Source organism: Hemitrygon akajei, chromosome 4, assembly GCF_048418815.1.
Source record: "Hemitrygon akajei chromosome 4, sHemAka1.3, whole genome shotgun sequence".
In the NCBI taxonomy this organism is placed as follows: Eukaryota; Metazoa; Chordata; class Chondrichthyes; order Myliobatiformes; family Dasyatidae; genus Hemitrygon; species Hemitrygon akajei.
Window position 1 is genome coordinate 9,465,348 of NC_133127.1, and position 27,808 is coordinate 9,493,155.

The window sequence follows — 27,808 nt, forward strand, 5'->3', positions numbered from 1 at the left end:
GTGTGAAGGCATCCAGTATCTGCACCAGGTGTCTGCGCTGATTTTGTTCATTTACAGTCAATCATGGCAGTGTACACTGGATGAATTCCTCTTGATAATTATTATGAACTAATACAGTTTATAGTACTGTAATAGTATTGGCATATGTTCTAATGTACTCTGTATTTCATTTAAATACATAATTTGTTATTCAGTTAAATGGTAGTTTGCCTTTAAAATTATTTCCTTGAAACTTTGGTTAATTGGGGCAGCTGCTTAATTGGGCCAAAATATACTGGTCCCGGTGTGCCCCAATTAATGGGAATCCACAACCTTGACATTCATCCCAGTGTGGTTTTTGCGCAAGGAGGTCAACTGTCAACATGATTTCCTCACTCCGTCAACTCCAGGAGAAGTGCAGGGAACAACAGAAACCCCTCTATGTCGTTTTCATCGATTTGACCAAGGCATTCGACCTTATCAGCAGGGATGGGCTCTTTCAGGTTCTCCTCAAGATCGGCTGTCCCCCGAAACTCCAAGGTATCACCAAGTCATTCCATGATGACATGAGGGCTACTGTTCAGTACAATGGCAGCTCATCAGAACCCTTCGCTATTCGTAGTGGAGTCAAACACGGATGCGTGTTGATCCCAACGTTATTCAGCATCTTCTTCTCCCTGCTATTGAAACACGAGTTTGGGACGTCGACAGAAGGCATCTACAAGCACACCAGGTCTGATGGGCGGCTGTTCAACCCTGCGCGCCTGAGAGCAAGAGCAAAGTTGCAAAAGATCTTAATACGTGACATGCTCTTTGCCGATGACGCTGCTATAACCTTGCACACCAAACAGCAACTCCAAACTCTCATGGACCGCTTCTCTAAGGCATGCAAGGACTTTGGGCTTACCCAGAATGTAGTGGAGACACCAGACATTACCATCGACAATTACAATCTAGAAGTGGTCCACGAGTTCATATACTTGAGGTCGACCATTAGCGACACTCTTTCCCTCGATGCTGAAATCGATAGGCGTATTGGCAAAGCAGCATTGATCCTTGCTCGACTCTCCTCGCAGGTCTGGGAGGATCCGAAACTCGCTACAAAGACCAAGACTGCCTTGTACAATGCACACACCACTGTACACCAGTTCGTTTTCCACTCTCAGGCCTTGACATTTTAATCTGGCACGGAGTAATGGAGCTGATCACGGGTTCATTTCCCACTCTCAGGCCTCAACGGTGGTTGCCCTGGCGATGGTTGGAGCTGCACTCTTTAGAGTCATTCCCCAAATCCTTCAGAAGATCGTAAAATTTCTAGTTTGTTTAGATAGTTCAAAAGTACATTTTCTAAAGTTAAATTACACTCAGTGGTTTGTAGTGATCATAGTTCAGAAGAAGTATATCTGGTAGTTTTGTAAGCTGCTCATAAAATGTCACTGTATATTGTCAGTGCTATCTAGGAATCTTGGGTAGTGAGAGTGTGGAATGATAAGGTGAAATATTTAAGGGGAACCTGAGGGGGAACTTCTTCACTCAGAGGGTGGTGAGAGTGTGGAATGAGCTGCCAATGGAAGTGGTGGATGTGGGTTCTATTTCAACATTCAAGAGAAGTTTGGATAAGCACATCGATGGGAGGGATATGGAGGGCCGTGATCTGGTGCAGTTCGTTGGGACTAGGTTAATTAACAGGGAAGCACAGACTAGATGGGTCAAATGACCTGTTTCTGTGCAGAGTCCCTGATGGATTTCCCTGACCTACCCTGTAGGTACCTTCTCCTAATGATTTTATTTGTGTTCTGTAGGTCTACAACTCCCACACTCTGCGTACAGACTCTGTGATCGGGGAGTTCAAGGTGAGAGACCCATGAAAAATCCTCTTTGAATTTGTATTGGGCATTGTACAGGCTAACGGCTGTTTGGTTAATTATTTGTCATTTCTGTTACAGATAGATATCGGGACGGTTTACTCTGAGCCGAGTAAGTGGTGTGTGAGGAACCTTAATGATCCTGGAATTTCCATCATGCTCCCCACTCTAACCACCACCTACTTCGCCCACTCCCCTAACTCCTCCCTTGCCCACTCTTCTCCCCCTGTCTCCCCCTCCTCCTCCCTCTCTCCCCATTTCTCCACTCCACCCACTCCCACCTCGCCCCCATCTCCCTCCTCCTCCCTCCCCCTCCCCACCTCTCCATTTTCCCATCTGCCCTCTAGACCCACTCCCACCACTACCCCATCTCTCTCTCTTTCCCACATTTATCCATCTCTCTCTATTCCACCTCTACCCATCTCCCCCCTCACAACTCCACCCATGTCCCTCTCTATCCCACCTTTACCCATTTCCCCCCTCTCCCAACTCCACCCATGTCCCTCTCTATCCCACCCTTACCCATCTCCCCCCCTCCCAACTCCACCCGTCCCTCTCTATCCCACCTCTGCCCATCTCCCCCCTCTCCCAACTCCACCCGTCCCTCTCTATCCCACCTCTACCCCTCCCTCTCCCAACTCCACCCATCCCTCTCTATCCCACCTCTACCCATCTCCCCCCTCTCCCAACTCCACCCATCCCTCTCTATCCCACCTTTACCCATCTCCCCCCCTCTCCCAACTCCACCCGTCCCTCTCTATCCCACCTTTACCCATCTCCCAACTCCACCCGTCCCTCTATCCCACCTCTACCCATCTCCCCCCCACTCCACCCGTCCCTCTCTATCCCACCTCTACCCCTCCCCCTCCCAACTCCACCCGTCCCTCTCTATCCCACCTCTACCCCTCCCCCTCCCAACTCCACCCGTCCCTTCTATCCCACCTCTACCCATCTCTCCCCCTCCCAACTCCACCCGTCCCTCTCTATCCCACCTCTACCCATCTCCCCCCTCTCCCAACTCCACCCGTCCCTCTCTATCCCACCTCTACCCATCTCCCCCCCTCCCTACTCCACCTGTCCCTCTCTATCCCACCTCTACCCCTCCCCCTCCCAACTCCACCCGTCCCTCTCTATCCCACCTCTACCCATCTCCCCCCCTCCCTACTCCACCCGTCCCTCTCTATCCCACCTCTACCCATCTCCCCCCTCTCCCAACTCCACCCGTCCCTCTCTATCCCACCTCTACCCATCTCCCCCCCTCCCTACTCCACCTGTCCCTCTCTATCCCACCTCTACCCATCTCCCCCCTCTCCCAACTCCACCCGTCCCTCTCTATCCCACCTCTACCCATCTCCCCCCCTCCCTACTCCACCTGTCCCTCTCTATCCCACCTCTACCCATCTCCCCCCTCTCCCAACTCCACCCGTCCCTCTCTATCCCACCTCTACCCATCTCCCCCCCTCCCTACTCCACCCGTCCCTCTCTATCCCACCTCTACCCATCTCCCCCCTCTCCCAACTCCACCCGTCCCTCTCTATCCCACCTCTACCCATCTCCCCCCCTCCCTACTCCACCTGTCCCTCTCTATCCCACCTCTACCCATCTCCCCCCCTCCCTACTCCACCTGTCCCTCTCTATCCCACCTCTACCCATCTCCCCCCTCTCCCAACTCCACCCGTCCCTCTCTATCCCACCTCTACCCATCTCCCCCCCTCCCTACTCCACCTGTCCCTCTCTATCCCACCTCTACCCATCTCCCCCCTCTCCCTACTCCACCCGTCCCTCTCTATCCCACCTCTACCCATCTCCCCCCTCTCCCAACTCCACCCGTCCCTCTCTATCCCACCTCTACCCATCTCCCCCCCTCCCTACTCCACCTGTCCCTCTCTATCCCACCTCTACCCCTCCCCCTCCCTACTCCACCTGTCCCTCTCTATCCCACCTCTACCCCTCCCCCTCCCAACTCCACCCGTCCCTCTCTATCCCACCTCTACCCATCTCCCCCCCTCCCTACTCCACCCGTCCCTCTCTATCCCACCTCTACCCATCTCCCCCCTCTCCCAACTCCACCCGTCCCTCTCTATCCCACCTCTACCCATCTCCCCCCTCCCTACTCCACCTGTCCCTCTCTATCCCACCTCTACCCATCTCCCCCCCTCCCTACTCCACCCGTCCCTCTCTATCCCACCTCTACCCATCTCCCCCCTCTCCCAACTCCACCCGTCCCTCTCTATCCCACCTCTACCCATCTCTCCCCCTCCCAACTCCACCCGTCCCTCTCTATCCCACCTCTACCCATCTCCCCCCCTCCCTACTCCACCTGTCCCTCTCTATCCCACCTCTACCCCTCCCCCTCCCAACTCCACCCGTCCCTCTCTATCCCACCTCTACCCCTCCCCCTCCCAACTCCACCCGTCCCTCTCTATCCCACCTCTACCCATCTCCCCCCCTCCCTACTCCACCCGTCCCTCTCTATCCCACCTCTACCCATCTCCCCCCCTCCCTACTCCACCTGTCCCTCTCTATCCCACCTCTACCCCTCCCCCTCCCAACTCCACCCGTCCCTCTCTATCCCACCTCTACCCCTCCCCCTCCCAACTCCACCCGTCCCTCTCTATCCCACCTCTACCCATCTCCCCCCTCCCTACTCCACCCGTCCCTCTCTATCCCACCTCTACCCATCTCTCCCCCTCCCAACTCCACCCGTCCCTCTCTATCCCACCTCTACCCATCTCCCCCCCTCCCTACTCCACCTGTCCCTCTCTATCCCACCTCTACCCCTCCCCCTCCCAACTCCACCCGTCCCTTCTATCCCACCTCTACCCATCTCCCCCTCTCCCAACTCCACCCCGTCCCTCTCTATCCCACCTCTACCCATCTCCCCCCTCCCTACTCCACCTGTCCCTCTCTATCCCACCTCTACCCCTCCCCCTCCCAACTCCACCCGTCCCTTCTATCCCACCTCTACCCATCTCCCCCCTCTCCCAACTCCACCCATCCCTCTCTATCCCACCTCTACCCATCTCCCCCCTCTCCCAACTCCACCCGTCCCTCTCTATCCCACCTCTACCCCTCCCCCTCCCAACTCCACCCGTCCCTCTCTATCCCACCTCTACCCATCTCCACCTTGCTGCTACCTCTGCCCATAATACCACTCTTTCCCCCATTCTCCATCTCTCCACTCTTCCTCTCCCCCTCTCCACCCACTCCCCCTGCCCATCTCCCCACCCCTGTCACTCCCCCTCTAACCTTCTTCCATCTCCTCCCCTTCCCCTCTCCTCCCTATTCCCTCCTCTTCCTCATCTTCCCCTCTGCCTCTATCTCCCCACTGTCGCTCTCCAAACTTTGACTCTTGCTTCTGGTCCTCTCTTTCCCTCTTGCAGCCTCTCTCGCTTCAACCCCTCTCTCCCCCTTTCTGTCCCACTTCCCCTCTGTCCACTCTACCCCCTCTGACCCTCTCCATTTCTCCACCCACTTACCACCACTTCCCCACTTACCACCTCTCTCCCTCACCCTTATCTCCCCCCATCTCCCCCTCTTCCTATTGTCCCCTCTCCCTCTACTCTCTCCCATTTCTCCTACCCTTGCCCTTTCTCCCTCTTCCTTTTTTCTCCCCATCTCCTCTTCCCCTCCCCCTCTCCCCCACCCTCTACCCCCTCTCCCCATTCTACTCCTTTTACCCCCCTCCCCTTTCCCTCTTCTCCCCTCCCCTCTCCTCTCCCCCACCCTCTCCCCTGCCCCCTCCTCCTCTCCCCCTCTACCCCCCCTCCTCATACCCCTTTACCCCCCTCTCCCTTCCCCCTCCACCCCTTTCCCCATGACCTCCTTTTTCTCCCCCTCTGCCCCTGTACCCCTGTAACCCTCTTCACCTCTCCCCTTTCCCCATTCTCTCTTCTCTCTTCCTCTCTTCACTTCACCCAACCTTCTCGCTCTCCCTCTTTGCCCCCTTCCCACTCTCCCCTCTCCTCTCTCCGTCTTCCCTCTTCCTCTCCACTCTCTCCCTGCACCCCTCTACCCCCTCTCCCCATACCCTCACTCCCTCACTCCCCTCTTCCTCCCCTTCCCCATGCCCTTTCTCTGCCCTTCTCTGCCCTCTCCATGCTCCCCCTCTTCCTCCTTTCCCCCTCCCCCTCTCCACCCCTCTTTCCCACTCTCCACCATTCCTCCCCACTCTCCACTATCCCTCTGTCCCCACTGTCCAGCTCTCCCTGCTGCCTCCACTCCCCACTGTCCCGTCTCTCCACTGTCACTCTTTCCTATCCCTCCTCTTTCCATCTCCTTCACCTCTCCATTGTCCCTTTCTCCCCACTGTTACCCTCTTCTCCCTTCACCCCACACTTCCCCTTCCCCCTCTTCTCCCCTCTCTCCCCGATGTCCCCCTCATCATCCTCTCCCCTTCCTCTCCCCTTTCTCTCCTATTCATCTACTCATCCTCCCCATTCCACATTCTCCCCTCACCTTCCTATCTCCCCTCTCCCCTCCCCTACCCCTCTCATCCCCTCTCTTTCCACTCCCATTCTCTTCCTTCTTCCCCTTTACCCCCCATCCCCTCTCCTCTCTTCCCCCCCCCATGGATTTCACCCCTCTGACCACTATCCGGTATCATTCCGGCCCCAGTTAACGTCCCGGGATGCCTCATTACATGCAATCAGCTGCACAAATGGTTCACTACGCAGCATGTGACAGAATCGGAATCGGAATCCACTGGAGGGACTCAGCGGGTTGAGCAGGGACTGCCAATGTTTCTGATTGAGACCCTGCACCAGGACTGGCCCCCTCAACCCGAAATGCTGTAAGCTGCTTTCCCTCCCCAGATGCCGCTTGACCCACTGAGTGCCTCCGATGGATTGTTTGCCATTGAGAGTGGTAAACGGCCTGTGTGCGGTGTTCTGTTACATTCTGACTGTAAGTAGTGTTAGTTTCTGATGTTTGATCCAAGGTTCTTTCGGAAGTCTGGAAAGAGGCACAGAACTTGTTGCTTCATAATCGTTTCATTAAGTGAGAAAAGAACAAAGAGAAATGGAAATGTAGAGTTGTAAAAGTTAAGTAGTTAAGAACAAAGAACAGAAAACAGGAAAAAAGGTGGTGGGGAAACATGTTCTTATACTATAGAGGAGAAACATTCCATACAAATTTGTAGATAAGAGTTAACCAATCAAATGGCCCCTATTCAAATAATACAATATCAGAAAACTTTCAGTCATACAAAGAACTGTATTTACTGGGGACACACTGAACAATTGCATATACATACTGTGACCACTAGGAAACATGCTAAACAATTGCTGTGTATGTAGATAGGCAGTTATTCGGGTAGCCACCAAAGGAAGTGTAAGGCACTCTGTCCCTCCACTACCCTTGGGCAAGGTGTAGCACCTGCTTAGCCCCCTGATCAGGGTCATGTGAAGCCATGGGAGCAGGTGGTGGATGGTGGTACGAGCAGCTGGTGCAGATCACAAGCCCTGGTTATGTGACCACTGACACCAGGCAGACAATCTCTGAAGAGATTGTGGCGGGGGCCACCTGTCTTGTAAAGACACCGCCCAGAAAAAGACAGTGGCAAACCACATCTGTAGAAAAATTTGCCAAGAGCAATCATGGTCACGGGACCTTGATCGCCTATGTAATACGGCATGGCACATAATGATGAAGAGGTAGAATAAAATATTCACATGCATAAATTGTAAACTCCAAGGAAACTAACAAAGATATTGTCTAATCAAACAGTATGAAAATTCAAAATCTCCACATTATATACCCTCTGTTTCATCCTGTCCTAAGAGAAGCCAATATCTCTCCCTCTTCCTCTCCTCGTGGTCCTGAACACCTGGAACCTAACCACACCCATGAAGTCCTACTTTTCTTTACTTTGCCATGGTGACACAACAGTTTGCATCCGTCAGCAATAGCGTGTGCTATTTTAAACTATTTTTGAGGTTTTAAAAAAGTGATTACTAATACCTCACTTCTGTGAAATTCATTGCCACAGATGGTTGTGGAGGCCAAGTCTATTCTAGTCGTCTGGAAATGAATGTGGATATTGCGTTGCGTTGGCAATCTGCAAGTTAACCTTCAGGAAATCCTGCACAAGGATTTCCAAGTCCCTTTGCACTTTAGAGTTTTGGATTTTCTCCCTGTTTAGAAAATAGGCTACACTATTATTCCTTCTACCAAAGTTCATGACCAGACTCTTCCTGACATTGTACTCCATCTGCCACTTCCTTGTCCATTCTCCTAATCTGTCTCAGTCCTTCTGCTTCTTCAACACTACCTGCACCTTCATATCTATCTTCATTAGTAGAACAGAGTGATCTAGGAATAATGGTGCATAGTTCCCTGAAGGTGGAATCTCATGTGGATAGGGTGGTGAAGAAAGCTTTTGGTATGCTGGCCTTTATAAATCAGAGCATTGAGTATAGGAGTTGGGATGTAATGTTAAAATTGTACAAGGCATTGGTAAGGCCGAATTTGGAGTATTGTGTACAGTTCTGGTCACCAAATTTAGGAAAGATGTCCACAAAATAGAGAGAGTACAGAGAAGGTTTATGAGAATGTTACCTGGGTTTCAGCACCTAAGTTACAGGGAAAGGTTGAACAAGTTAGTTCTTTATTCTTTGGAGCATAGAAGGTTAAGGGGGGACTTGATAGAGGTATTTAAAATTATGAGGGGGATAGATAGAGTTGACATGGATAGGCTTTTTCCGTTGAGAGTAGGGGAGATTCAAACAAGAGGACATGAGTTGAGAGTTAGGGGGCAAAAGTTAAGGGTAACACGAGGGGAATTTCTTTACTCAGAAAGTGGTAGCTGTGTGGAACGAGCTTCCAGTAGAAGTGGTAGAGGCAGGTTTGGTATTGTCATTTAAAGTAAAATTGGATAGGTATATGGACAGGAAAGGAATGGAGGGTTATGGACTGAGTGCGGGTCAGTGGGACTAGGTGAGAGTAAGCGTTCGGCACGGACTAGAAGGGCCGAGATGGTCTGTTTCCGTGCTGTAATTGTTATATGGTTATTAGATTTTTCTAAGAGACTGTCAGATAGGTACACGGAGCTGAGAAGAATAGAGGGCTATGCGGTAGGGGAATTCTAGGCAGTTTCTAGAGAAGGTTACATGGTCAGCACAACATTGTGGGCCAGTAATGTGTTATAGATTTCTATGATTCTATGATTCATATTATCCACAAACTTGGCCACAAAGCCATCAATTCCATCATCCAAATAGTTGACGTATAATATGAAAAGAAGCGTTCCCAATAAAGACCCCTGTGGAACACCACTAGACACCGGCAGCCAACCGCAAACTTGTAGAATAGGCCCCTTTTATTCTCACTCTTTGTCTCTTGCCAATTGGTTACTGCTTTATTCATGCTAGAATTTTCCTACAATACCACGGGCTTGTAATTTGTTAAGGAGCCTCATGTGTGGCACCTTGTCAAAGCCCTTCTGAAAATCCATGTACACAACATCAACTGATTCTCCTTTGTCTGTCCTGCTGGTTATTCCTTCAAACAATTCCAACAGATTTGTCAGAAAAGATTTCCCCTGAAGGAGACCACTCTGACTTTGGCATATTTTATCATGTGGCTCCAAGTATACTGAAACCTTATTCTTAACAATTTTCTCAACCACTGAGATAATTTCCATTTCTCTGCCTCTCTCTTTTCTTGAGGAGTGGGGTGACATTTGGAATTTTCTGGTTTTGCAAAGTCATGCCAGAATCTAGTGATTCTTGAAAGATCATTAGTAATTCCATAAGACCATAAGGTATAGGAGAAAAATTAGGCCATTTGGCCCATTGAGTCTACTCCACCATTTCACCATGGCTGTTACAATTTTCCTCTCAGCCCCAATCTCCTGCCTTCTCTCTGTATCCCTTTATGCCCTGACCAATCAAGAATTAATCAACCACTGCCTTAAATATACATAAAGACCTGGCCTCAACAGTGCCTGTGGCAAAGAATTCCACAGATTCACCCTTTGGCTACCGAAATTCTGCATCTCTGTTCTAAAAGGATACCCCTACTATTCTGAGGCTGTGTCCTCTGGTCTTAGACTCTCCCACTATAGGAAACATTTTCTCCACATCTATTCCATCAAGGCCTTTTACCATTCGATAGGTTTCAATGAGGTCACCCCTCAGTCTTCTGAATTTAACTGAATACAGGCCCAGAGCCATCAGATGCTCTTCATATGACAGACCATTCAATCATGGAATTATTTTCATGAACCTCCTTTAAGCCCTCTCCATTCTCGGCACATCCCTTCTAAAATAAGGAGCATAAAGCTGCTCACCAGTGCTTTATAAAGTCTCAACATTATATCCTTTCTTTTATATTTTAGTCCTCTCGAAATGAATGCTAACATTGTATTTGCCTTCCTCACCACAGACTCAACCTGTAAATTAACCTTTACGGAATCCTGCTCAAGGACTCCAAAGTCCCCTTGCATCTCAGATTTTTGAATTTTCTCTCCATTTAGAAAATAGTCAACCCTTTCATTTCTTTTACCAAAGTGCATGACCATACACTTCCCGACACTGTATCCCATCTGCCATTTCTTTGCCAGTTCTCCTACTCCATCTAAGCCCTTCTGTAGCCTCTCTACTTCCTCAAAACTACCTGCCCCTCCACCTATCTTCATATCGTCTGCAAACTTTGTAACTAAGCCATCAATTCATTCATCTAAATCATTGACATGTCACGTAAAAAGAATCTGTCCCAGCACAGATCCCTGTGGAACACCACTAGTCACCAGAAGCCAGTCAAAAAAGGCTCCCTTTACTCCCTGACTTTGCCTCCTGCCAATCAGCCCCTGCTTGATCCATGCTAGAATCTTTCCTGTAATACCACGGGCTCGTAGCTTGTTAAAGCAGTGCCATGTGTGGTACCTTGTAAAAGGCCTTCTGAAAATCCAAGTCCATGATATCAACTGATTCTCCTTTGTCTGTCCTGCTTGTTATTTCCTCAAAGAATTCCAACAGATTTGTCAGGCAGGATTTTCCCTTGAGGAAACCATGCTGACTACAGCCTATTTTAACAAGTGCCTTTAAGTGCCCCGAGATCTCATTCTTAACAATTGACTCCAAAATCTTCCTAACCACTGAAGTCAGACTAATTGGCCTATAGTTTCCTTTCTTCTGCCTCTCTCCTTTCTTGGAGAATGGAGTGACATTTGCAATTTTCCAGTCTTCCGGAACCATTCCATAATCTAGTGATTCTTGAAAGATCATTACTAATGCCTCCACAATCCCTTCAGCCACCTCTTTCATAATTCTGGGGTGTACACCATCTGGTCCAGGTGTCTTATCTACCTTCAGACCTTTTAGCTTCCCAAGAATCTGCTCTCTAGTTATGGTAACTTCACACACCTTATGCCGCCTGACACTTGGAATTTCCACCATACTGCTAGTGTCTTCCACAGTGAAGACTGATGCAAGATACTTCTTCAGTTTCATCTGCCATTTCTTTGTCCCCCATTATTACCTCTGCAGCATCATTTTCCAGGGGTCTGATATCCACTCTCACCTCTCTTTTTCGCTTGATGTATCTGAAGAAACTTTTGATGTCCTTTTTAATATTATCGGCTGGCTTACTTTCCTGTTCTGTCTTTATCTTCTTAGTGATTTTTAGTTGCCTTCTGTTGGTTTTCAAATACTTCTCAATCCCCTCACTTCCCATTAATGGTTGCCCTCCCTTTGGCTTTTATGTTGGCTTTGACTTCTCTCGTTAGCCACGGTTCTGTCATTTTTCATTTAGAATACTTCTTCCTCTTTAGGATGTATATATCCTGTGATTTTTGAATTACTTCCAGAAATTCCAGCCGTTGCTCTGCTGTCATCCCTGCTAGTGTTCTTTCAGAATCAGAATCAGGTTTATTATCACCGGCAAGTGAAAAAAAACAGAAATAATGTACATTTAAAAAAAGTGAGGTAGTGTCCAAGGATTCAAAGTCCATAATGGACAATCAATTCTGGCCAACTCCTCTCTCATGCCTCTGTACTTCCCTTTACTTCACTGTAATAGTGATACATCTGATCTTAGTTTCTCCTTCTCAAATTTCAGGGTTAATTTGATCAAACTATGATCAGTTTTCCCCAAGAGTTCTTTTACCTTAAGCTCTTTAATCATTTCTGTTTCATTGCACAACATCCAATCCAGAATAGCTGATCCTCTACTGGGCTCAACCACGAGCTGCTCTAAAAAGCCATCTCATAAGCACTCTAGGAAATTCCCCCTCCTGTAATCAGCACCAACCTCATTTTCCAAATCTACCTGCATATTGAAGTCCCCATGACTATTGTGACATTGCCCTTTTGGCATGTATTTTCTATCTCCCGTTGTAATTTGTAGCAATATCCTTACTGCTATTTGGAGGTCTGTAATCAACTCCCATCAGGGTCTTTTTACTCTAGCAGTTCCTTAGCTCTATCCACAATGATTCTACACCTTCCAGCCCAATGTCATCTCTTTCTAATTATTTGATTTCATTTTTACAGAGCAATTCCAACCCCTCTGCCTTCCTGCCTATCTTTTTGATACTATGTGTAACCTTGGACATTAAGCTCCCAACTATAATCTTTCAGCCATGATGCCTACATCATCATACCTACCAATCTGTAACTGTGCTGAAAGTTCATCTCCCTTATTCCGTATATTTCACACATTCAGATACAACACCTTCCGTCCTGTATTCACCCTTTTTGAATTTGTTGCACCATGCTCAACCTTTTGATTCCTGACTTTGTGTGAGGTCTTACCAACATCTGCCTCCACAACCTCTCCACTAACTGTTCTGGCACTCTGGTTCCCATCCCCTGCAACTCTAGTTTAAACCCCACTGTGCAGCATCAACATCTTCAGCTACCTCTTTCCAGAACTCTGGGGTGAAGACCATCTGGTCCCGGTGAATTGTCCTCATTTGTATCTCTCAGCTTCATTACGGTTCATTTCAGCTTTCAGTTACAGAGGAGAATGGAGCTGAGAAGGACATAAATCAGCCACGGTGGAGCAGAATTCATGAGCTGTCTGGCCTAATTCTGCTCCTATGAATCATGGTTTTAACTTCTCTCTGAAATCATTGGAGGCATCACACATAGCAAAAGTGTCCAACAAGTAACACAATAATTGACAAATCTTTTGGCCCTGTGTTCACTGAAGGATAAAACATAGCCATGGAAATGTCCCCTGTTCTTTGGATAACACTACAGTACTGTTTACATCTGTCTGTGTTCCCGGGGGACTAACATTTCACATGAAAGGAAGATGGTCTGGCAGAGCAGCTCTCCCTCAATAGCGTTCATACTGTCCTGATCGCACCATCCCAGGAAGGGCGAGGAGGCCTTGGAGAGGGTGCAGAAGAGGTGCACGATGATGCTGCCTGGATTCGTGTGTTCGCTATGGGAGAATACAGAACACAGAATGGTACAGCACTCTGTCTGCCTGTCCTTCTCATACTGTCAGCTTCTGTGCCTCGTCTCAGATTCTCACTGCTCTGTTTCACCAGCATTACAGACTGGATTAAGAATAGGAATTTACTCAGGGACTATGTTCAGAACTGCAAATGTGATCATCTTCAATTGAATTGCTGAACCGTGCACTAATTGGTCAAGGGTAAATGAGATTAGAGAAGTGAAAGGCTGCTACAGATGCCGTGCGTGTGCCTAATGGGGCTCATTGCAGGGATCAAAAGGCAGACTAAATGTGCACAGTACTGATGAATCTAGGTGTTCTCATGAAGAAATCGAACAAGTTTAGCATGCAGATAGTACGTAGAACATAGAGCACAGAACATAGAAGAGTACAGATGGTAGGTGGAGCAAGAGGATGGATCGAGGTGAGGATGGGTAATAAGCAGATTCAAGATTCAATATTTCAAGATTCAAGGTTGTTTAATGTCATTTCCCATTCTCAAAGGTAAAGGAGTACAAAACAGTTGTTACTCCAGATCCAATGTAGCACAAAAAGAGATAAAGAATGCAACAATTATAAAAACAATAAATATAGATACATAAGGGAGTTTAGGAGAGTGGGAAAGGCACGAGGAGGTGACAGATGAGAGGTGGAAGGGAGAAAGGGCTGAAGATGATGGAATCTGATGTGGGGGAGGTGGTGGAACACGGAACAGGGAAGGTGAACCAGTGGGAGGAATGTGAGGGGCAGGTGGAGAGTGGAAATAGATGTGGTGATGGGGGCTAGAGAGGAGCAGAGAGAAAAGGGGACAGAGGGGGAATTCCTCCATCTCTTTGTGAGTGGCACCATGGTAGCTTAGTGCTTAGTGTGATGCTCGGGGCATTGGGGTTTGGAGTTCATTTCCGGAGTCATCTGTAAGGAGTTTGTATGTTCTCCCCGTGACCGTGTGGGTTTCCTCTGGGTGCTCTGATTTCCTCCCACAGTCCAAAGATGTACAGGTTGGTAGGTTAATTGGTCATTGTAAATTGTTCTTTGATAAGGCTGGGGTTAAATAGGTGGGTTGCTGGATGGCGTGACTCATTGGCTGGGAAGACCGGTTCTGCACCGTATCTTGCGGAAAAAAAAAATTCCAGCACCTGCAGTCTCTTGTATCTTCTGATGTATTTCATTGGCTGGGAATCACTTTGCCTCACTGTGAAGATGTGTAAGATACTGTATTTCATTGGCTGGGAATCACTTTGCCTCATCGTGAAGACGTGTAAGATACTGTATTTCATTGGCTGGGAATCACTTTGCCTCACTGTGAAGATGTGTAAGATTCTGTATTTCATTGGCTGGGAATCACTTTGCCTCATCGTGAAGACGTGTAAGATACTGTATTTCATTGGCTGGGAATCACTTTGCCTCACTGTGAAGATGTGTAAGATACTGTATTTCATTGGCTGGGAATCACTTTGCCTCACTGTGAAGACGTGTAAGATACTGTATTTCATTGGCTGGGAATCACTTTGCCTCATCGTGAAGACGTGTAAGATATTTCTGTCATCACCCTATCTCTATTGGCAGAACACGCATTTCTCAGGAAGTGGCTCCTTCTCTCCGACCCCGATGACCTGGCTGCGGGTGCCAAAGGTTACTTGAAGGTCAACCTCATCGTGCTTGCCACTGGCGACGAAGCACCCGTGAGTTCAGATTCCTCCTTCTCATCAAATATTGTAAACTTAATTGTGAAGACAGGCTGAATGAGTCAAGAGCAAACCAGGTTGAGCTGACTTGATAGAGGCATAGATGAGTGGGTAGCCAGAGACTCTTTTCCAGGGTGGAAATGGCTAACATTAGTTGGGGGATTCAGTTTAAGAGCTTTGAGATAACATTGCACCTCTATAAAACATTGGTTAAATCACACTTGGAATATTTCATTCAGTTCTGGTTGCCTCGTGATAGGAAGGACGTGGAAGTTTCAGAGGATGCAGAGGAGATTTACCAGGATGCTGCCTGAATTGGAGAGCATGCCTGATGAGGATAGGTTGAGTGACATCTTTCTCATCAGAAAGAGTGGCATCTTTCTCTTTGGAGTGAAGGAGGATGAGAGGCAACGTGATAGAGGTGTACAAGACGATAAGAGGCAAAAACAGAGTGGGCAGCCGGAGACGTTCCCCAGGGAGGAAATGGCAAATAAAAGGGATGATAATTTTAAGCACTGTTGCCTAGCCTGAGCAAGAATACCTGTAATGATTGTTATAGACCCTGTTAGCAGCATACACCAGCAGTGGATAGTGTGAATATTTAAGGGGGGCCCCAATCTGCTCAGTTCTTAAAACCTGGATCATGTTGAACTTCCAATTGCTGCCTCTACCCTTATTACTATCACACTCCTAACGTGTGCCCTGTAGATGGTGGGCAGGCACAATGGTGTTGGGAGGGTGAGGCACCACTCGAAATCTCTGGTCTATTCTCACAGAACATAGAAAACTACAGCACAGGCCCTTCGTTCCATGATGTTGTGCCGACCTTTAAACCCCCACGATCACTCTAATCCTTCCCTCCTACACAGCCCATAACCCCCCTCCCCATTTCCGTTTATCTGTGTGCCTGTCTGAAAATATTTTAAATATCCCTGGTAGTCCATGGCCTCCTCTACTGCCACGATGATGCCTCTTTCAGGCTGGGGAGGCAACACTTCAAATTCTGTCTGGGTAGCTTCCAACTTGACACCATGAACATCAACGTTCCAACTTCTGGTAATTTCTCCCCACTTCTTCTTCTCTCTCTTCCCTTTCCCCATACTGGCTCCCCTCTTACCCCTTCTCTTCCCCTCACCTGATTATCACTTCCCCCTGTGACCCTCCTCCTTCCCTTTCTCCCACGGCCCACTCTCCTCTCCTATCAGATTCCTCCTTCTTCAGCCCTTTAGCTCTTCCACCAATCACCTCCCAGCTTCTCATATCATCCTCCCTCCCCCCTCACCTGCTTTCACCAATCAGCTCTGAACTTGTACTTGTCCTTCTCCCCCACTTTCTTATTCTGGCTTATTCCGTCTTCCTTTCCAATCCTGATCAAGGGTTTTGGTCCGAAACATCGACCTGTGTGGATGGTACCCGACCTGCTGAATCCAGTATTTTGTGCGTATTACTCAATATTTCTAGCATCAGCAGAATCTCTTGTGTTTACAGCTAGAATGGTTGATGAGATTAACTGCCTGGGGGAAGAGGTTTTTAAGATGGTGTGGTTTTTGCTTTAATAGCCCTATAGCACTTTCTAGAAGGGAGCTTTTGGAAAGGGCAGTTTACAGGGCGGGTAGTGCCTGCAATGATTTTTCCTGCCTGTTTCTTTCTGCTGTGTTTGTGTATGGAATGTTTAGCATTATTCTGGAAAGCAGCTGAGCAAGGACAGACTGCTTCGATGGTGGGACCATTGGAAGGAGGTGCAGGAGATCGAGTGATGCAGTATTCTGGGTATAGGTGACAGGTAACAGATCTCAGGTCCAGCAACAGAGGAGGTCTGGTAGATGTTACGGACACACATGCAATGAGCAATGTACTGCCTATGTTTCAGCTGGAGAAGAAGGATGCTTCTGAACACAAAGAGGACATCGAGGCGAACCTTCTCCGGCCCAATGGAGTCTCTCTGCGGAGTGCCTACTTCATGCTGAAGGTTTACCGAGCAGAAGACCTCCCACAGAGTACGTGCTGGCTCATGGTTTCTGAAACTGAGGGTGGGGCAATGGTAACTACTCTCCATCCCCTGAAGGTTCAGATTGATGGGAAGAGTCGGGGGTGCAGCGTGCTGGGTAGAATTGCAGATGTTAGGGAGTGACCACTGGATGGTCCAGTTACTTAACCCTAAACCACTGTGTCCACTGCAGTCACCTCTCAAACTAACCCAAACCATCTCTGCCCTGAGGGTGCGTGATGGGACAGTGTGGAGGGAGCTTCACTCTGTGTCTGACCCCGGGAGTGTGTGATGGGACGGGGTGGAGGGAGATTCACTCTGTGTCTGACCCCGGGAGTGAGTGATGGGATGGGGTGGAGGGAGATCCACTCTGTGTCTGACCCCGGGAGTGTGTGATGGGACAGTGTAGAGGGAGCTTCACTCTGTGTCTGACCCCGGGAGTGTGTGATGGGACGGGGTGGAGGGAGATTCACTCGGTGTCTGACCCCGGGAGTGAGTGATGGGACGGGGTGGAGGGAGATTCACTCTGTCTGACCCTGCCTTGCAAGTATGGCACGAGGCAGTATGAAGGTTGTTTCACTCTGTGTCTAAACTGTGTTGTCCCTGTACTTGAGTTTGATTGTTAGAATGTGAAGCTGTTTTCTCTTATCGGCTAATTGTTTCTTGTTGAACTCGACCTGGTTGACCAGTGGATGATGCTGTAATCGACAGTGTGAAACAGATCTTTGGATTTGATAGCAACAGGAAAAACCTCGTCGACCCATTTGTGGAAGTGAGCTTTGCCGGGAAAATGGTGAGATAATAGCACACACACTTTCCCTGCACCCACCGTCACTCCCTCACTCCTCCTCCTCTCTCTGTCCCTTCCCTCCCTCTCTCTCCCTGTCTCCCTCTCTCACCCTTTTCCCCTCTCTTCCTCTTACTCTCTCCATCTTTCTCTGTCCCTCGTTCTCTCTTACTCTCTCCTTCCTTTTCCCTTCCCACATGCCCTATCTTTCTCTCTCTCTCCTTCTGCTCCTCTCTCCCTTTCTTTCACTCACTTTCTCTCTCTCTCTATCTCAACTTCTCTTTTCCTCTGCCCCTTTCTCTCTCTCTCTCACCCTTCTTCACTCTCTCCTCTCTCCCTCCCTCTTCTATTTGTATTTGTCCCCCAGAACCTCGTGTTCATGATGCTGCCCACTCTCTTTTCCAGATCTGCAGTAAGATCATTGAGAAGAACGCTAACCCTCAGTGGAACCAGAGCCTCGTGCTACCAATTAGGGTAAGGAACCAGGAATACTCCAGTCATGGTGAATGTCCAAGTGAACCAAAGTCCACTGGGGTAACACCTGCTACAGTTTCATGAGTTCAAAACCCACCATTGCCACTGGGGAGCTTAAATTCATTCACAAATATAGAATCGTCGATTCAAACCTCCAATTATTGATGATCGTCTGTCTCCATGTTCAGCAGACCCCTTGATATCTTTATCTCATTTAAAAGCTTCTCTCTTCAAAATATTCAGCAAATTCTCTTCTCTGGCTCTCTGGTTAGTGCGACACTATTGCAGCTCGGGTCACTGGAGCTTGCAGGGGTTTTCTATAAGCAACTTTGTATGTTCTTCCTGTGATCACGTGGATTTCTTCCGGGCGGTCCAGTTTCCTCCCAGTGTCTGAAGACATACTGGTCAGTAGGTCAATCGGTCTCGTGATTTGACTAGGATTACAGAGGTGGGTTGTGGGCAGTCTGGCTCGAAGTGCTGGAAGGGCCAGTACTACTGTAAATAAAGTGAAGGAATTTCTTTTGGTTTCAGTCCAGTGGGAAGCATTTCCCTTTCCTGGACACCCTTAACAAATTCCACCCTATCCAGGCCCTCAAAACTATGGCAATTCCAGTCATTTGAGGTGGCATAGTGGTTAGCACAACACTTTAAAGTACCAGCGAGCAGGTTCAATTCTCACCCCTGCCTTTAAGGAGTTTTATGTTCTCTCTGTGACTGCTCGGGTTTCCTATGGGTGCTCGGGTTTCCTATGGGTGCTCCGGTTTCCTTGCACACTGCGGGTTAGTAGGTTAATTGGTCATTGTAAGTTGTCCTGTGATTAGCCTAGCATTAAGTTGGGGTTTGCTGGGTGGCATGGCTTAAAGGGCCGGAACATCCTATTCGCTGCTGTAACTCAAGAAATAAATAAAAGTATCAGGGAAATTAAAATCAACACTAATACAACCCACACACAAGAGACTCTGCAGATGCTGGAAATCCTGAGCCACACACACAAAATGCTGGAGGAACTCAGCAGGTCAGGCGGCATCTATGGAGGGGAATAAGTTTCAGGCCAAGGCCCCTCATCAGGAAAGAAATGGGAAGTAAGGAAGGGTCTTGGCCTGAAACATTGACTGTTTATTCCTCTCCATAGATGCTGCCTGACCTGCTGAATACCTCCAGCATTCTGTGTGTGTTACTCACTATTACAACCCTCTCTTTTTATCTGAAATCTCCCTATAGACAGTAATTATTCCTCTTGTTCCTATTGCTATGGGAAGTTGATGTTACAACCCATCAAAGTAGTACTCACCTTCTTATTTTGCAACAAGATCACCCCCCTTATTTCTCACACTCCATGCACTGAGATAGAACTGTTTGAGTTCTGTATTTGCTACCCTGTTTGATTTTGCATCTCTAATGCACTGATACTCACCCTGCTGGCTGCAGTTCTGTCCTATCATCAGCCTGCCCTTCCTGACAATCTGACTGCTCACTTGCTTGGTTGTCATCCATCCTATCCAGCCATCCACTCCGGTTCCCAACCCCTGCCAAATAAACCCTCCCAACAGCCCTAACAAACCTCCCAGCGAGAATATTAGTGCCACCCATCCCTTTTGTACAAGTCATACCACCCTCAGAGGAGAACCCAATGATCCAAAAAAGCCCTTGCACCAGGTTCCCAGCCATGCATTTATCTACCAAATCACCCTGTTTCTAGCACGTGGTACAGACAGCAACTCTGTGTCTTAGCTTTCTGCCTAGCTCTCTAAATTCTCTCTTCAGGAACTCTTTGCTTTTCCTTCCTGTGCCATTGGTACGAATATGTACCAAGACATCTGGCTTCTCTCCCTCCCCCTCCCAAATGCTGTGGATGTGATCCGAGACATCCCTGACCCTGGCACCTGGGAGGCAACATGCCATCCGGGTGTCCCGTTCACATCCACAGAATCTCCTGTCTGCTCCTCTGACTATTGAGTCCCCAATCACTACCGCTCCCCTCTTCTCCCTCTTTCCCTTCTGCACCACGGACCCATGCTCAGTGCTCCCGAGGTACTCCCCTGGGAGCTCATCTTCCACAACAGTATCCAAAGCAGTGTACTTATTTTTGAGGGGAATAGCCAAAGGGGTGCTCTGCTCTAACTGCCTATTTCGATTTCTCCTGACAGTCACCTAGCTACTCAGCTTTGCTACTTCCCTGTAACTTTGAACAACTATCTCCTCACTCTCCCATACAAGCCGAAGGTCATCCAGCTTCTGCTCCACATCCCTAACACGGTCCTCAAGGAGCTGCAGCCGGATACTCCATGCAGATGTAGTTCCCTGGGAGTCTGTGGGTCTCCCAGGACACCAACATCTGGCATGAAGAACACACGGCGGCCATTTACTACACTAGTTACAGTCAAAGGAAAAAGGGAGCCTTAATAAAAACTTACCCAAAGCCTACGCCTCTTTCAAGGTGAAGCCTCCTTTGAGCCAAAGCCTGACCCTCCTGCTCTTACCACCAGCCTACTCCCAACTATGGGTGTCCCGATAATGGCCGCCCCTCTTGTCCAATTATTTAATTCAATGCGCTCTGCTCTTGCCACTGATTAGGCTGCCGCAATGAATGAGCCTGAATGCCCGTGAAGCTCTCCTTTTAAACAAGCCTGACCGACCTGCGAGTAGCCCCGTCGCTGTGCTCTGCTCCCGCCATTGCTTGGGCCACCAGACTGAGGCTGAACATCTGCGAAGCTCTCCTTTTAAAGTTGAAGCCACTTTGCCTCACAACTATAGGCTCTGTATTTATCACTTGAGCAAATACAGATGCAATGAATTTATTTAAATTCTTCCCCCATCTATTTAGGCTCCACTAATAGATTACCACTCTGATCTTCCAGAGGACCAATTTTATTCCTTGCTATCCTTTCGCTCTTAACATATCTGTAGAAACATTTAGGATTTTCCTTCACCTTGTCTGTTAAGGCAACCTTATGTGATCATATAGAACTCAATTTTTTTCTTACCCACACCAAGTTCAAGAAGGCGGTTCACCAGCACCTTCTCAAAAGCATCTGGGGATTGGCAGTCAACTGCAGGCTCAGCCTGTAAAGACCATACCCCTTGAATGAGCAAGTAAATATGATTGACTCTAACCCAGAGTTTGTTTGTGAAAAACTCCTCTGGGTCCCATTGAGATGTTTCCTTCTCCGTATCCTACTTTTATCTGGCCTTCCCAGTGAGTTTTTTTTGGGAAGATAAACTGGAATGCAGTCCTGGTTACGTCTGTAGTCTGGTGTAGTTTTTTTTTGCTCTCTGTATTGTTTTTTACATAGTTCAGTCTAGTTTTTGTACTGTGTCATGTAACACCTAGGTCCTGAAAAACATTGTCTCATTTTTACTGTGTACTGTACTAGCAGTTATGGTCGAAATGACAATAAAAGTGATTTGACTTAACTTGACTTGGAATGTTTCTCCTCCCACAGTTTCCTTCCATGTGTGAGAAAATGAGGATTCGCCTCACAGACTGGTGAGTCATTCCTGCTCTCAGGTTGGTGATGGGGGAGAGTCCATGGATTGTGGGAGGGGATTCAGTGGCTGGGGAGAGTCGGTGATAGGGAGAGTGTCCATGGGTTGTGGGAAGGGATTCAGTGGCTGGGGAGAGTCAGTGATAGGGAGAGTGTCCATGGATTGTGGGAAGGAATTCAGTGGCTGGGGAGAGTCGGTGATAGGGAGAGTGTCCATGGATTGTGGGAGGGGATTCAGTGGCTGGGGAGAGTCGGTGATAGGGAGAGTGTCCATGGATTGTGGGAGGGGATTCAGTGGCTGAGGAGAGTCGGTGATAGGGAGAGTGTCCATGGATTGTGGGAGGGGATTCAGTGGGTGGGGAGAGTCAGTGACTAGTGAAAGTGTCCATGGGCTGTGAGAGGTGATTCTGTGGGTGGGGAGAGTCAGTGATGGGGAACAGTGTCCGTGGGCTATGGGAGGGGATTCAGTGGGTGGGGAGAGTCAGTGATGGGGAACAGTGTCCGTGGGCTGTGAGAGGTGATTCTGTGGGTGGGGAGAGTCAGTGACTAGTGAAAGTGTCCATGGGCTGTGAGAGGTGATTCTGTGGGTGGGGAGAGTCAGTGACTAGTGAAAGTGTCCATGGGCTGTGAGAGGTGATTCTGTGGGTGGGGAGAGTCAGTGACGAGGGTGAGTGTCCATGGGCTGTGGGAGGGGATTTAGTACGTGTGGGGAGAGTTGGTTATGGGTCAGTGAATGTCCGGGGGCTGTTGGGTGAGGGTTTGAGATAGGGAAGAGTGTCAGTGGGCTGTGGGAGGGTGTTCAGTGAGTGCCCGTGGGCTGCGGATTGGGAATTCTATGATTATTTGGGGGATTGTTTGCAGTATGTATCCAGTGTGTTTTTCTGTCGAGTCCTGGTGACCCGGAATCGTTCCCTCAGCACCTTATTGTGTGTGTGTGTGTGTGTGTGTGTGTGTGTGTGTGTGTGTGTGTGTGTGTGTGTGTGTGTGTGTGTGTGTGTGTGTGTGAGTGGGTGTATGTGTGTGTCTGTGTGTGAGTGTGAGTGTGTGTGTGTGTATGTGTGTGTGTGTCTGTGTGTGTGTCTGTGTGTGTGTGTGTGTGTGTGTGTGTCTGTGTGTGTCTGTGTGTGTGTATGTGTGTGTGTGTGTCTGTGTGTATGTGTGAGTGTGTGTGTGTGTCTGTGTGTGTGTGTGTCTGTGAGTGTGTGTGTGTGTGTGTGTGTGTCTGTGTGAGTGTGTGTGTCTGTGTGAGTGTGTGTGTGTGTGTGTGTGTGTGTGTCTGTGTGTGTGTGTGTCTGTGTGTGTGTGTGTGTGTAAGGATGTGTGTGAGTGTGTGTGTGTAAGGATGTGTGTGTGTGACAATTTTGGTCTTGCTCTCTTCATACAGGGATCGTCTCTCTCACAACGATGTGATTGGCACCACCTATCTGTGTATGTCAAAAATCTCAGCCCCCGGAGGAGAGATCGAAGGTATGGAGATGGGTTTTCGTAGTTGGGAGGTCGAAGTTCACAGATAGTTAAGGCAGACTGAGGTTCACTGTTGGTTACGGTAGCTTTGTTCAGCACTAGGTGCGCTGGGTGGGGTGAGTTAATTTGACACGAACCATCATCATCATCATCATTATGTGCCATGTCACGTGATGTGGGTGGTCATCGTCTTTCCATGACCAGGATTGTTCTTGGCAAATTTTTCTGCAAAAATGGTTTGCCATTGCCTTCTTCTGGGCAGTGTTGTTACAAGACAGGTGGATGGATGGATGGATGGCATCCCTTAGTCTCGCGAGACCATGGATCTGTGCCTGGAGGTCTTGCTTCAGCCTCTGCAGGACGCAGGCCTGGGCGAGGTCGTATGGAAGACCGGCAGTTGCCCAAGCTGCAAGTCTCCCCTCTCCACGACACCGATGTTGTCCAAGGGAAGGGCAAGGGCCCATACAGCTTGGCGCCAGTGACGTCGCAGGAGTTGCCAGAACGAGGTTGAAGGCAACGTCAGACTGCCTTAGGGACTCCAGCTCCGGATTTGACCTCAGGGTTTACTCCCGAAGTCTTTCCCATGAGTGGGTATGGCCGCAAGGCAGCGGAGGTTTGAAATCAGAGTTTTCCCTCTCTTAGATGGACTGCCTTCCCAGGCTGACGAGCTCCATCTACCCGTAGCACTGGTTTTAAGGCATCAGGACCCGCCTTCATCCCTTCTCCTGTCAGTAGAAACAGTTCCGCTGGGCTTAGAGGCTAAGCCACACGAGAAGGCCAGGAGTTGGACTTGGTTGTCAGAGGCTATTTGAGGCGCACGCCGTGAGGAGCACTTTTAGGTAGTGGGAGCTTGTCCCCACTACCACTCCTCGGCTTGACAACCTTGAAAACAGGTGACTCCAACCATTATTAAGCAACACACGTAAAATGCTGGAAGAATTCCGCAGGCCAGGCAGCATCAACGGAAAAGAGCACAGTCGATGTTTTAGGCTGAGACCCTTCAACAGGACTGGAAAAAAAAAGATGAGAAGTCATGGCCAGCCATCCTCCTCTGACTCCTCATCTTGTAACTACTCTAACTCCTCATCTTGTAACTACTCTAACTCCTCATCTTGTAACTACTCTAACTCCTCATCTTGTAACTACTCTAACTCCTCATCTTATAACTACTCTAACTCCTCATCTTGTAACTACTCTAACTCCTCATCTTATAACTACTCTAACTCCTCATCTTGTAACTACTCTAACTCCTCATCTTATAACTACTCTAACTCCTCATCTTGTAACTACTCTAACTCCTTATCTTATAACTACTCTAACTCCTCATCTTGTAACTACTCTAACTCCTCATCTTATAACTACTCTAACTCCTCATCTTGTAACTACTCTAACTCCTCATCTTATAACTACTCTAACTCCTCATCTTGTAACTACTCTAACTCCTTATCTTATAACTACTCTAACTCCTCATCTTGTAACTACTCTAACTCCTCATCTTGTAACTACTCTAACTCCTCATCTTATAACTACTCTAACTCCTCATCTTTTTTCTCCAGTCCTGATAATGGGTCTTGGCCTGAAACATTGACTGTACTCTTTTCCATAGATGCTGAGTTCCTCCAGCACTTTGTGTGTGTTGCTCTGGATTTCCAGCATCAGCAGATTTTCTCTTGTTTGTAATCCAGACATTATCAATACTCTTCAGAGATTGTCAGTGGTGGCATAACCAGGACTTGTGATCTGCACCGGCTGCTCATACGACCATCCACCACCTGCTCCCATGTCTTCACGTGACCCTGATCAGGGGGCTAAGCAGGTGCTACACCTTGCCCAAAGGTGACCTGCAGGCTAGCAGAGGGAAGGGACACCTTACACCTCCTTTTATAGAGACTTATCTCCACCGCACCACATTAATGACAGATATATTAATTTCCGCATTGGACAACTCTGCCTCTCCCACAGTCCACTCCAAAAGTGAATGCTTTGAGTTTTGGTCTCGTACCCAGATATCTCTGCAACTGTGGCACAGTTTTTGTTGCTCATCTCCTCTCCCCACACTGGGGTTCTCTAGTGCACCCCTCTGCACTATAGGTAGGGTCAAAGTCAAATTCACATCACTGATGTTTTTGAAATGTGTTGTTTGGTGACAGCAGTACAATGCGAAGATCATTGTACATTACAAAATAAATCATCCAAAAAAGATAATGAGGTCGTTTTCGTGGACTGTTCCGAAATCTGTTGGAAGAGGGAAATCAGAAAATAAAAGATAAAGATGTCCGATGTAATGAAATAATTCAGCCATGGATAGCTGTGAAAGGAGGAGGGTTGGTCATGGGGTTAGCGACGCCTCCGGTATAAACCCAGAGTCACAGAAACGCCAGCAGAAGCTCCAAAGACTATCCTTGGGAGAGGAAGGACCTTCGCCTGGAAGACGTACGAGGCCGTGTGGTGAAAGCTGAAGCTATCGGCCAGGACAGAGGGCTCTGGAGAGCAGCTGTTGGTGGTCTGAGCCCCGGTAGGGTGATGGGCTTACGAGAAGAGAGATATGATGCAAGATCATTGACCTGAAGCTCCCTTAGTGTTTCTGTCTCCACAGATGCTGACTGACCTGCTGACCTCGCTCTGTTCACCTCATGTCTGAATGCGTCCACTATCATCTCTGACTCTACCACCGGCAGTACCCAGTATCCATCACTAAGGACCTTCATCACCCAGGACATGCCCTCTTCTCCTTACTTCCATCAGGGAGGAAGTACACGTGCCTGAAGACACACACTCAATGTTTTAGGAACAGCCTCTTCCCCTCCATCATCAGATTCTGAACAGTCCATGAACACTACCTTGGCAGTACTTGTCTTATTTTTCAATTGTAACCTGTGGTAGTTTTGAGGAGGTACACTAGCGTAGTGGTTAGCATAACACTCTACAGTGCCAGTGATCGGGGTTCAATCCAGCTGCCTTCTTTAAGGAGTTTGCACGTTCTCCCCGTGACTGCATGGATTTCCTCCGGGTACTCCGGTTTCCCCCCCACGGTCCAAAGACGTACGTGTCAGTAAGGTGCATGCTAAGCTTGACGACACCTGTGGGCTTCCCCCAGTACATCCTCAGGCTGTGTCAGTCATTGAGACAAAGACGCATTTCACTGTATGCTGCAATGTACGTGAGACAATTAGAGCAAATCTTACCTTAACCTCCTTTTCATGTTTTGCATTGTACTGCTGCCACAGAACAACAAATTTCACAGCTAAAGGCCATGGTAACAAACCTGATTCTGACTATGCAGCGCTGTGGGGTAAGAGGGGTTGCACTGCACACTCCCTTAAACTTTTCCCCCTCACCTTAAAGCTAAGCCCTCTAATATTTCACACTTCTACCCCGGGAAAGAGGTTCAACTGCGGTCCTATCTACCAATTCAAACAGGCATTCACATACCAGGCACTGGCCGTTCTGCCAGTAACCCAGGCCTGTTCATTTTCTGGTGTCCCGGCCACTGTCGTTCGCCCAGTGTCCTAGGCCAGTGGATTATTGCTGTTCTGGGTCACTGTCGTTCGCCCAGTGTCCTAGGCCAGTGGATTATTGCTGTTCTGGGTCACTGTCGTTCTTCCAGTGTCCTAGGCCAGTGGATTATTGCTGTTCTGGGTCACTGTCGTTCTCCCAGTGTCCTAGGCCAGTGAATTATTGCTGTTCTGGGTCACTGTCATTCTCCCAGTGTCCTAGGCCAGTGAATTATTGCTGTTCTGGGTCACTGTCGTTCTCCCAGTGTCCTAGGCCAGTGAATTATTGCTGTTCTGGGTCACTGTCGTTCTCCCAGTGTCCTAGGCCAGTGGATTATTGCTGTTCTGGGTCACTGTCATTCTCCCAGTGTCCTAGGCCAGTGGATTATTGCTGTTCTGGGTCACTGTCATTCTCCCAGTGTCCTAGGCCAATGGATTATTGCTGTTCTGGGTCACTGTCGTTCTCCCAGTGTCCTAGGCCAGTGGATTAGCTGGTGTGCTGGGCCACTGTTGCTTTATTTTTAATTTATTTAGCAATCCCGTTGCAACCCATCAATCCACCTACTTAACCCTAGCCTAATCACTGGACAATTTACAATGAGCAATTAACCCACAAACTAGTGTATCTTTAGACAGTGGGAGGAAGCTGGAACACCCAGAGAAACCCACACTGTCACGGGGAGAACGTGCAAACTCCTTACAGACAGTGCTCGAACTGAACTCAAAGTATCGGAAGGGCTCGAGCGGTGCTAGCGTTGTGCAAACCACTATGCTAACCTTCTCCCTTGTGCCCCAGGACAGAGAGACCTTGCTGGGCCTCACCCAGTGCTCGATGCTCCTCACTCCAAGAGCCATTGCCAAGTCTGCTCCTTGGCCCATTGCTGTGTATAACTTCAGCTGCTCATTATCCCATTTTGAAACATTCCCTCAGGTTTGTCGGCCAGAAGGAGCTGAGGCAGCAAAAGAGCAAATGTGGTGTCCGACTGAGGTCTGGGAGCCAGTGAGATGTGAAAGGGGGTCCATTAGAGAGGGGCTGCACCCTGTGGCACACTGTGCTCACAATATTGTTGGAATGATCGGAGGGACAGATATCCCCCAAGAGAGACACAAGTCAGTGTACAGACCCCCCCCCCCCAAAAAAAAAAGAGGGACTGAGAGACACCGGTCAGTGCACAGATCTCT

The 27,808-nt window shown here is 48.5% G+C and overlaps 1 protein-coding gene across 1 annotated transcript in view; it reads left to right on the forward strand.

The window, feature by feature from the left end:
* The window catches only part of LOC140726118 (dysferlin-like), a 388,334-nt gene that overhangs the window by 126,117 nt on the left and 234,409 nt on the right, over positions 1 to 27,808 (forward strand). Inside the window, 8 exon segments of the mRNA XM_073042070.1 lie at positions 1,782 to 1,832; positions 1,926 to 1,956; positions 14,817 to 14,932; positions 16,806 to 16,932; positions 17,612 to 17,715; positions 18,115 to 18,183; positions 21,627 to 21,670; positions 23,053 to 23,135. Coding sequence (XP_072898171.1) covers positions 1,782 to 1,832; positions 1,926 to 1,956; positions 14,817 to 14,932; positions 16,806 to 16,932; positions 17,612 to 17,715; positions 18,115 to 18,183; positions 21,627 to 21,670; positions 23,053 to 23,135 — 625 coding nt within the window.